The sequence below is a fragment of the Lolium rigidum genome, chromosome 1, assembly GCF_022539505.1.
Source record: "Lolium rigidum isolate FL_2022 chromosome 1, APGP_CSIRO_Lrig_0.1, whole genome shotgun sequence".
Classification (NCBI taxonomy): Eukaryota; Viridiplantae; Streptophyta; class Magnoliopsida; order Poales; family Poaceae; genus Lolium; species Lolium rigidum.
This window is the reverse complement of record NC_061508.1, coordinates 230,262,822-230,275,089: the sequence shown is the minus strand read 5'-3', so window position 1 is coordinate 230,275,089 and position 12,268 is coordinate 230,262,822. Positions and strand designations below refer to the sequence as shown.

The 12,268-nt window shown below is 45.3% G+C and overlaps 1 protein-coding gene across 1 annotated transcript; it reads left to right on the top strand.

The window, feature by feature from the left end:
- Positions 1-5,622: 5,622 nt before the first annotated feature.
- LOC124655780 (acyl transferase 4-like) lies at positions 5,623-6,403 on the top strand. Its single transcript, XM_047194628.1, has 2 exons — positions 5,623-5,757; positions 5,873-6,403. The coding sequence occupies exons 1-2, from the start codon at positions 5,623-5,625 to the stop codon at positions 6,401-6,403; spliced, it is 666 nt and encodes a 221-aa protein (XP_047050584.1).
- Positions 6,404-12,268: the final 5,865 nt, after the last annotated feature.

Sequence of the window (12,268 nt, the reverse complement as noted above, 5' to 3'; positions counted from 1 at the left end):
GTGTGTGAGAGTTGTTGCGGTAATAGGGTGGTCTGAATCTGACATTAAGTGAGTTTGAATGGAGAGGAGACGCCCGACCATAGCTTACTCTGCCCAGCCAACGTGTAGAGGAATGCAGCCACATATTCTTCTCATATCATATAGCCAAGTTTATGTGGGCGGGAGTAAGGTAAATCCCGCGTTGTGATTAGAACCCAGTGGGAACTTGGGATTTCCTTGCTATCGTCCAAGGCCTCCCTTTACCCTTTGTTAGACTAGTTTGGTTTACCTTTGCAGCCTAATGTTGGATCCTTTGAAATATTCGCAATAATCTAACTATTAAAGGAATCATTATCCGTGACCCTTCTTCAAAATGTCGATCTACATGTAGAGCTGGAGGGTAATGGTCATACCAAGGGACATGGAGCTATTGGACGTGGCGATGGACGAGGTTAGAGGTCCTCATCACGCCAGGACGAGGACCTAGTCTGATGTTGGAGCTCTTGTTTTCTTCCCACATGTGGGCTTATCCAGCTATGTCATGTACTTCAATTTCGTGTGGGTTGGTGTGTAGACTTTGCTTATGATCCCTTGGATCGAGCTACGTGGACTTTGTTGGCTGTACCAAATTATGTTGTCGTATCTGAATTTATATATAAAGTTGGGTCTTTGGCCTTCTATTTCAAAGATTTATATGTGTATATGCAAGATCTAGCCAATTTTACTGAAAATATCGAGCTAAGAACAAAGGATTGATCCCTATTCACTAACTAGGCAAGGTGTTTTTTTTTTGTTTTTTACAACAATTTAGGATTTTGACGAAACATATAAAAGTTTGAATATAACTGTGAGAACTTCCCAAAGTTCAATCAGATCTAGAATATTTCTTGAAACATGTGGAACAATCGATAATGGTTCAACCAGTGTGCCATGGATAGGTTAGCATGGGAAAGGATGGTTCTTTAGACTACATTTTAAAGTGTTGGTCAGTTACCATTAGTTTTGGGTAAACTTTGGTCGAACTACGATGAAAGGTTGTTTACCTTGGCAATTTCATATCCCGCAACTCATGTTGCACTTATACATCTTAAACTTGACATGGTATGCCTACCTATGTCTATTTATATTTTCCAACCCTTTCCGCCTTACCTCGGAATTAAAATGTCCCAGTTTTGTTTCTCCAGGTAGGTAACTGAGAGGCTAATTGCTGATGTGCTTGGGGCTTGAGGGTTTCCGTCTGATGATTGCCAGTATTACTACATATGTCTAATCGTATTTCCCAACCCTTGATGCCCTACTACCTCACAACTAAAATGTCTCAGGTTTGTTTCTCCAGGTAACTGAGAAGTCGATTGGGGATGTGCTTGGGGCTTGGGGTATTTTGTGATGATTGGGTACCTCGGCATCCCAGCACACTACTTTGCACATGGAAGGTCCACTTGTAAGTTTGTTTCGGGGAGGGGGCCGGCGGTTACTGCCCTCCGAAGCGCTGTCTACGGTGAAGTGTTGCCTCACGGTTTACCCCTATTAATTCTCCAAACGACGATTGATCAATGGATTTTTCTCTTGGTTTATGTTTGATTAGTTCATAGAAACATGAAAACCAATGGTTGAGCCTAAGATCTCGCAAGATTCCCTCATGTGGGACCGGCATGGGAGTCTCCTCCTATTAGTATAAAACATCTGTGAAAGTTTCTCGGATCTATAAGCTTTGATGGGGAATGATGGAAATGTTATTGCACTTAAATGGATGTGGGATGGCTGCTGTCAACAGAAGCACAAGGTGTTCTCTGGTACCTTATACATATTCGGCTCAACACTAGGGCTATGCTTCATAGGAAGAATTTCTTGATGAATGATTGTTCATGTGTCATGTCATGTGTGGTCAACACCAACTTGAGACAAGATATGAAATGTTTTTTCAATGCCCTTTTGCTATCCTATGTTGACAATATTTGTGCCATGCGTGGACTCCCTTAGTCTCTGGAGAGTTTGATATCCATGAAACTCTTCGAAGTCTCAAGTTTGTTATCTCCAAGCCTTTCTTTATGGAGCTGATAGTGTTGTGATAGTGTTGATTACATGGTCTATCTGGCTCACTCAAAATGACTTCATCTTTAAGGATATCCCTCCTAGCGTTTACAGATGTCGAAAGAGATTTAAGGATAAAATTGTCCTTCTAGTTCATAAAGCTAATAGGAAATCATATCATTACATAGCAGCTTTGGTAGATAGTTTTAGATAGAGCGTTTTCTTTTCGGGCATGTGGCCTTTGCTAGTTGCTCCTCTCAAGCAACTACACACTTGTAATTTTTTTTCTTTATATATAATTAAAAAATACACAATGGGGAAAATTAATGTGCAACCTTAAAAAACAATAGAACCTTCTTAGGTGGCAGCGCACGTCGGTGAAAGAAGTCACACCTGGAAGCTAACTTTTGCTCCTCAACGTCCCAACACACTTTGATGCTCATTTTAGACGCACTTGCAAGTTTTAGGTTGGTCATAGTGCATAGTATCATATACAAGTATCATGCATATGATACTTGCCTATGATACTACCTCTATAGTGGGTGGTATTATAAAGTAGTATCATAAACTTCTAAATTTATTGTTTTGTAGAATCTCAATGTAAATCTATGTACATGATCTATTTGACATGTACTTTTCTCGTAACGTGCGCTATGATACAGTATCCACCTATGTTACTCTAACCTTATCTCTCCTCCTTAATTACATGCCACATCATCATTTTTGTGGGCCTAGTATGTATGATACTACCTATGATACTAGCACTAGATGCTTTACATCACTCTGAAACACGGTCTGATCGAGCGAAATGCTGTCGTAGAGGAGTTGTCGCAATGATTGGCGGGAAAGACGGACTCACACGGCAGCGATGGAGTCCTGCCGGTAGTGTGCAGTGCATCCAAATACTAGAACGTGCATCCAGTTTTCTTGCACCATAGTATACAGTTAAGGTGAGATCACGAGCATGTTCGGAACAGTGGCCGCCCAAAACCGCACATCACGCCGGCCAAAGATTTTCATCTTGCACATGGATGGATGTTTTTAAGGAAGCAATATGCCTCAGGTCTTGTGCGGCGTCTCACTGTCCAATTAATAAAGAGTGTTCAAGCTATAACTAAGATATCAAACACCCGAGTTAAGAAAACTATTATTGGAATTGAGAACTTCTAGAGAGTCGTATCAGCAAGCCCGGCTCGCTCCTCTTTCCTTCCCGGCGGTGCTGCCGGACGGCAAAGTGAAAGGAGTGCGGGCGTGGGTCCCTGTAAAGAGTAGTGGTAGGAGTAACTGTACGATTTGGTTTTGGCTTTATGCCTGTTTACCCTCCGTGGAGTTCGGCGTGATGCCGTTTTTCGGTTCAACTCCGGCGGTTTCCAGCGACATCGGAGTGCGGTGGCTCTACTCCGGCAGCTGTTCATGGTGGACGATGCTCGGTGGTGGATCTGACCAAAACCGGCTAAATAAATCGGCTGGTGGTCCTGGCGGAGCTTAATCCTGTGTTGCCTCTTCTAGTCCTAGCCGCCATCGTGGTGGAAGGAGGAGAGAGGTGACGGGGTCGAGGGCTCTAGGGGAAGTTCGTGCTGCAATTTGTTGGAGCTTCTACATGGTAGCCATGGCAGGCCACCATGATCTTTGGCTGTTGATGTGGCCCCTCCAGTTGCTATCTAAGGCAACAGATCAACCTCCAAGATGGAGGCCGTGTGTTGTGGGATTCTCGTCGGCGCTCGATGGATCTGCTATCCCAAGTGGCTACATCCCCGGTGATGGCGGAGACGGCCGACGGTGGACTCCTGGATATGGTGGTAGGGAAGAGGGACCTGATTGCTTTTCCATATTTCTATTTAGGGTCCCTGGTGTAAAATATGAGGATTGCAGTGTAATTTCCTTTTCCTTTAGGATCCTCTCTGTATTTTGTACTACCATCGATGAAAGTTAATGCAGCCTCTCGGGGTCCTTCCAGACCCCGATCCCCGTTCAAAAAAAAAGAATTGAGAACTTCTAATGATGCATCCAAAGCGAAGTACATCAGCTAGCTATAGCTGTTGACGAATTGGACTAGCTAGCTAACTCCTAAGGGCTGCTCTCCCCCTAAAAGAAGTTGAAGGGTCATAGTTGTTTTTCTTCCTGTGTTGAGTTCGCCAAAACCATATCCAGCCCATGTATATCTGTTTGTATTAATACGGTATGTGTACGTCAAGTAAGAAGAAAAAAAGAGGTTATGGGAGCAAGATCTTTATAGAATCTTTCTATTTCGGTACATGCACGTGGTTGTAGATACGTAAAAAACGAGGTACAACACAACACGGGCATGCAGATCTGTACGGGGCTATACGAACGGTGGATCTACACTGAAATTGCGATTGTGCCCTTGAACTTGTATGAAAAGATCTCCATCGTTGTTGTGTTTGATGCACATAAAAAAATTACAGGGAAGGAGCACCGGAGCAGAAGTGCTAACTCCTGCCCCGGTAGCGGCCGCTCTTTCTTAGGGCATGTACATTGGTTTAAAAGGATGGTGTCTGTCCATATCATCTATAGACAATAATATAGAGAGTGTATACAATAGTTTGTCTCTAAGTTGTCTATTTTTAGCCATCGCTATATCACCTATAATTATAGATATCCTTCATACAACAACAAAAATGGTGTCTGTAAGCTGTCTGTAAGAGGCTTACAGACTGTCTGGAACTTTACAGACAACCTCCTTCTCTCTCTTTATTCTCTTTCCTCCACATCACCAAAATCACCTATAACTACCTCTTAAAGACAGCCGACTCATCACCATTATACATGCCCTTATGGCGTTTGACGGTGGACGTCGCATCGCTCTCAAAGACCCATGCCTCTGCTGCTCATGGTTTACCTTTTAGGGCTTGTTTGGTACTAGTGTTTCGGTGGGGATTAGTGGGGATAATACTCTAGAGTATTTGGTGAATCACTGTTGTCATCCAATCCCCACAAAACCCCATCCCCAATCCACTAGATAGGGGTAGAGTATTGAGGATTGAAAAAATTACACTAAAATTTGGGGAAAAATGAGGATAGTAGGGATTAAACTCGCTCATACTCTAACACAAAACATGCATTGGGAATAAGTAGGGATTTAAAGTTTGGAGCGGATTATCCCCACTAATCCCACTAAAACTCTAGTACTAAACAAGGCCTTAGGGGTAATGTTTTAAACCTCATTTTTACCAAAGGCTAAAACCGAGCTATAGCGGGCTATAACCAGTTATTTAAAACTATTCTCTGCATGCCCCATTGTGAGACTCTGTTCTGCTCGGCCCTCGACTTTGGCGCCGGCCACGATGCCCAAGTACCAGTCCTCCATGCTCTTCGTGTACGCTAGTAACCTGCCTGATGTACGCGTTCAACGAAGAGGAGCAAGCGCAGCGCAAACACGACGACAGACGCCGAGTGTACGAGCTGCAGGACTGTCGCGGCGTTGCGGTACCATTTAACCCCACAAATCCGCAAAAAAACTTATGTGGCCGCCGCAAAACAAGCTTACATGCCGCCGAAGCGGGTAGCGGCGGTGCTCTCGTTCTTTATCTTAGCTCCACCTTCTTCCTCCTCTTATCGATCTTGCCGTCAAGGACAACCGACTCCTCACATATGGCCTCCACGCCCACCGTTGCCAAGTCGCCGCCGGTGCTTATCCCGCCGGCCGGGCCAACCCCGGGCGGCACACTCCCGCTCTCATGCATCGACAAGGCATTCGGTGGTTCAGGATTCGTGAGCCTCATCCAGGTCTTTCCCCCGTCCTCCCTCTCCGCCGCCCACGATGACAAAGGCACCGCCGCGGCCGTGGCAGCGATGCGCAGCGGGTTCGCGAGGGCGCTTGTCCCGTACTACCCGGTGGCAGGTGACGGCCGTCGTGTTTAAGTGCCGCGCGCTGGCACTGGCGGCGGCGCTCCCGGACGACGCCGAGGTCCGGGTCAGCTTCGCCGTCAGTACGCGGCACCTCCTCCGCGGCGTGCTGCCGGCGGTGGACGGTTACTACGGCAACTGCGTGTACATGGCGTGCGTCGCTAGGACCAGCAGGGCCGCCCGGGAGTTGGCGCTGGTGGAGCTGGTCGGCGCGGTACGGGAAGCGAAGGAGGCCGTCGCCGCGGGGTTCGCGGACTGGATGCGCGGCGTCGATCGCCCCGACGTGCCGCTGGACTACAGCACGGCGACTCTGTTGGACTGGAGCCGCCTCGGGTTCGATGAGGTGGACTACGGCTTCGGCGTGCCAGGGTACGTATGCCCTCACGACGAGCAGGTCAACTTCGCCGCGACGCTCCTATTCGTCAGGCCGCCGGCGCCCAGGCGCGAGGGGATCCGGGTGCTGCTCCGCTGCGTCGAGGAGCCGCACGCCGCCATGTTTGCTGCCGAGCTTGCCAAATTCGCCTAGGGGCAATGCATGCATCGTTCTTGGTCTTGGGCATCTCCATGTTCATCTGAGATAAGTTTCAAAAAGAAATGCTCATGTGAGATGAGACGAGACGTCATAAACTGGAAGGTGCCCTCATCTAGAAGTACGTCTGAATAAATGAGTGAATAATACTGGGGTTATAAGAACGAGGGCAATTACATTCATGATGATTTCGATGGCAGCACTGCAGCGAACATCCGCAGTTCCAAGAGTAGTTCATGTATCTCTAAAGCTAGAAGGATACTCCACGCGTTGCAGCGGGAATTTCTCCGATAACTCTATTTTATAAAAAAATAAAAGGATATAAGTTGATTGGAATAGGATGTTATCTGTAGGAACATGCATGATTCAATTGGCGTAAATAGTCAAGAGGCTAACTTAAAAAAAAACTGACTTGAAATGGTTATGTAGTTGGCAGCTAAAAGTTGATGACGTGGATAATTGGATGGCTTAAAAATAGATGATGTGGCTTGCATGTAGAGTATTAATGAATGTTAGTGGGGGATGACATGTACAATTGGATGGCTAATAAAATGGATGATGTGGATAGCTTGCATGTTGAGATAGACAACTTAAATGACCCTCTAGTGGGGTTTTGCTTTATCAGAGATATAGATCATACTCAAGCTTGAAAGACCCATTACATAATAAATAGAGCCATCACGTTAATCTACATAAGCTTGGAATATTATATATACTAAAATTAAGATACATATCTAGTATCATAGCTAGTATCATGCATCCTAACCCCACTAAAAATGCTGATGTGGCAGGTAATTATGGATGAGAGAGGAGATTAGAGTATCATAGGTAGATACTGTATCATAGCGCATATCACGAGAAAAGTTAGCATCAAATAAATCTTGTACACAAATTTGTATTGAGATTCTACAAATCAATTAATATAGCAAAACTATGATACTAGTCTATGATACTATGCATTATGAATCTAATATCATACAAAAGTATCATATACATGATACTACTATATGATACTACTCACTATGGTCAGTCTAAAATAGAGCCATCACGTTAATCTACATATGCTAGAAATAAATACACCGTTGATTTTACACCTAACTTTTAAGATTTAATAGATCTAAGAATTGCACGAAATTATAGCACATGACAAGTCTAATCATTTAATCAAAACGATGTGTAGTCGAACACGGCCTCATACACGTCTAAAAAAACTCGGCCTAATACTCCTTTCCATATTTGGTTGACATGACTGTGAAAATAAAGGTAGGCAAATCCGTCTATCTGGCGATGGACTCCCCGGTTGGAAATATGGCAGAGATGCACTAATAAAGTTGTTTATTATCATATTTTATTGTTTATGATAAATTATATATACTCCAGGCTAATATTGTGTATTAACCAGAAACATAAGACATGTGTGGTTTCATAAACAACACGAAGTGTCTATAGGCCTCATACCATTAGGAGAATGGTGCGATGGACAAACCCACTTTAACAAAGCAATAAGATCAAGTCACTATGTTTAAATTGCCTAAGCTGATTTTAATGTCAAGTAACCTATTCATTCCACATTGAGATTATGTCACCCTACTACCGGAAGAATACTTTAAGGGCATCAAACGTCGTCACTTTATACTTGGGTGATCATAAAGGTGTCTTTGCGTACATCAGAAAGTACTTGTTGGGTTGAATGAATCGAGAGTGGAATTTTTCCATCCATGACAGAAAGATATTCTCCGGGCCCACTCAGTTATGCAATATCTAAAGAGCTTGCAAGCAAGTGACAAATGAGTTATTCACATGGATATTATGTTATGGCATGAGTAAAGAGTGCTAGCCGGTAACAAGATTGAAGTAGGTATGGTGATACCGATGATCTAGTTTCGGGCTAGTAATATATTGAGAGACAAAGGGAATTGGATACGGGGTTAATTGAATCGCTGACATTGTGGTTCAACCAATAATGATCTTCATTGAATATACAGGAGCCAATATGGATATCTCCGATCCCGCTATTGGTTACATATTAGAGAGATGTCTCGATCATTTCCGCATATTTTTGAACCCATAGGGTCACACACTTAACGCTCGGCGTCGCTAGGGTAGTAATGAGATATTAAGATGGTGATATCAAATTTTGATTCCAAATCTTGCATGGGATCCAGGACATCACAAAGAGCTTCAGAATGGTATAGAGATAAAAAGTTTCATATAAGGGGAAGCTATTTTTTAGGGTTTCAGAGAAGTTCAGAATTATCCATACCGGGGTACTCTAGAAGGTTCTGGAGGGCCACCAGTGGTCGCACTTGTCCCAAGCAGGGCCACATGGGCCAAGGAGGTTCAGTTAGACCCACATGGGCTAGGCGCACTAGCCCGCTAGGCCTAGTCGGCCAATCCCAAGGGATAAGGCCATATACCTGCAAAATAGGGGCTAAACTTGAGGGGCAAGTTACCGCGGCTGCACCTTTCCTCCTACCTCCTCCGCCTGGTAGCGCTTAGGAAAAGCCCTGCTGGGAATCCACCATATCTCCACCACCACGCCGTCGTGCTGTCGGAGTTGATCTCGTGTACCTCTCCACCTTGTCTTACTGAATCAAGAAGGAGGAGACCGCATCAAGCCATACGTGTGCACATCTTGGATGTGTCGTTCGTGAAGTGCTTGATCGGATTGGATCACGAAGAGAGTACGACTATGCGAACCATGTTCAAACTAACGGTTCCGCTTTCACTCTACAAGGATATGGCTCCCTCTCATTGATTTGCATCTTGTAGATTGGATCTTGGCTCTCCAAGATTGGATCTTGTTTTTGTTCGTATCCGTAGGAATATTTTGTTTTCTATGGTACAAATCTTTTTTGTTGCGAAATACAGTACATATGTAGACGCTCACATAAACGCACATACACTCACCCCTATGAACGCGGGCACGCACACCCTACCTCTATGAGCACCTTCGAGAGACTGCGTCCAAAAAATTTCATCCGATGGGTCTTGAAATTGACGAAGTCACCACATGCGCCTCGTTGTCGACGGGAACGTTGATGATGAGAGATGTACCGGGGTTCCCAGCTATCTACACTAGTGGTAACTCTCCAATAACAAGTGTTGGGTGAACAAATTACAGTTGGGCAATTGATGGGATTGAAATAGCATTAAGACAGAACATCAAGATCATTAATCATGTAGGCATGTTTTCCATATATAGTCATACGTGCTCGCAATGAGAAACTTGTACAACATCTTTTGTCCTACCAGCCGGTGGCAGCCGGGCCTCTAGGGAATCTACTGGAAATTAAGGCACTCCTTTTAATAGAGCACCGGAGCAAAACATTAACACTCCGTGAAAACATGTGATCCTCATATCTAAGCCTTCCCCTCCAGTTGTCCCAATTGCTGTCACTTTGGGGCCTTTGGTTCCGGACATAGATATGTGCATACAACTTGTAGATACAATCTAAGCAATAAGTATAGAGCTTAAATCTAAGATCATGCCACTCGGGCCCTAGTGACAAGCATTAAACATAACAAGATTGCAGCAACAATAACTTCATAAACTTTGTAGATAGACAATCATAATGTAACAATCCATCGGATCCCGACAAACACAACACCGATTACATCAGATGAATCTCAATCATGTAAGGCAGCTCATGAGATCATTGTATTGAAGTACATGGAGGAGAGAGTACCAACTAGCTACAGCTAGAACCCGTAGTCCATGGGGGAACTACTCACGGAGCATGATGGAGGCGATGGCGTTGATGGAGATGGCTTCCGGGGCACTTCCCCGTCCGGCAGGGTGCCGGAACAGAGACTTCTGTCCCCCGAATTGGAGTTTCGCGATGGTGGCGGCGCCCCTGGAGTCTTTCTGGAGTTTCGTCAATTGGTATCGCGTTTTTAGGTCGGGACGGCTTAAATAGGCGAAGAGGCGGAGTCGGAGGGGCCACGGGGGCTCCTCACACCAGGCCGGCGCGACCAGGGTGGAGCCCGCGCGGCCCACACGTGTGGGCCCCCAGGGCACCCCTTGATACGTCTCCGACGTATCGATAATTTCTTATGTTCCATGCCATATTATTGATGATACCTACATGTTTTATGCACACTTTATGTCATATTCGTGCATTTTCTGGAACTAACCTATTAACAAGATGCCGAAGTGCCGATTCTTTGTTTCTCGCTGTTTTTGGTTTCGAAATCCTAGTAACGAAATATTCTCGGAATTGGACGAAATCAAGTCCCGGGGCCTATTTTGCCACGAACCTTCCGGAAGACCGAAGAGCATACGAAGTGGGGCCACGAGGTGGCGACACTACAAGGCGGCGCGGCCAAGGGGGCCCGCGCCGCCCTATGGTGTGGGCCCTCGTCGGCCCTCCGACTCGCCCTTCCGCCTACTTAAAGCCTCCGTCGCGAAACCCCCGATGCGAAAAACCACGATACGGAAAACCTTCCGGAGACGCCGCCGCCGCCGATCCCATCTCGGGGATTACGGAGATCTCCTCCGGCACCCTGCCGGAGAGGGGATTCATCTCCCGGGAGGACTCTACACCGCCATGGTCGCCTCCGGAGTGATGAGTGAGTAGTTCACCCCTGGACTATGGGTCCATAGCGGTAGCTAGATGGTTGTCTTCTCCTCATTGTGCTTCATTGTTGGATCTTGTGAGCTGCCTAACATGATCAAGATCATCTATCCGTAATACTCTATGTTGTGTTTGTCGGGATCCGATGGATAGAGAATACCATGTTATGTTAATTATCAAGTTATTGCATATGTGTTGTTTATGATCTTGCATGCTCTCCGTTATTAGTAGAGGCTCTGGCCAAGTTGATGCTAGTAACTCCAAGAGGGAGTATTAATGCTCGATAGTGGGTTCATGCCCGCATTGACACACTGGGACAGGTGACGAGAAAGTTCTAAGGTTGTGTTGTGCTGTTGCCACTAGGGATAAAACATTGATGCTATGTCCGAGGATGTAGTTATTGATTACATTACGCACCATACTTAATGCAATTGTCCGTTGCTTTGCAACTTAATACTTGGAAGGGGTTCGGACGATAACTCTGAAGGTGGACTTTTTAGGCATAGATGCGAGTTGGATGGCGGTCTATGTACTTTGTCGTAATGCCCAATTAAATCTCACTATACTTATCATGACATGTATGTGCATTGTTATGCCCTCTCTATTTGTCAATTGCCCGACTGTAATTTGTTCACCCAACATGCTTTTATCTTATGGGAGAGACACCTCTAGTGAACTGTGGACCCCGGTCCATTCTTTTAATACTCGAAATACAAATCTGCTGCAATACTTGTTTTTACTGTTTTCTCTGCAAACAATCATCTTCCACACAATTCGGTTAATCCTTTGTTACGAGCAAGCCGGTGAGATTGACAACCTCACCTGTTTCGTTGGGGCAAAGTACTTTGGTTGTGTTGTGCAGGTTCCACGTTGGCGCCGGAATCCCCGGTGTTGCGCCGCACTACATCCCGCCGCCATCAACCTTCAACGTGCTTCTTGGCTCCTCCTGGTTCGATAAACCTTGGTTTCTTTCGAGGGAAAACTTGCTGCTTGTGCGCATCATACCTTCCTCTTGGGGTTGCCCAACGAACGTGTGAAATACACGCCATCAAGCTCTTTTTTCGGCGCCGTTGCCGGGAGGAAAGGTAAAGGCACTCATACTCCGGTCTCAGGTAAAGTACTTTTCTGGCGCCGTTGTGTGTGTGCTCGAAGCTATTTCCTTTAGATCCTGCAATTGCATCTTTTTGTTTCTTGTTTACACTGGTTTGGCATAATGGACAATAATGAGCTTCTTATTCTATTTCCTGATTTAAGACATGGATGGTTTGATGCGAAAATTAAAAAA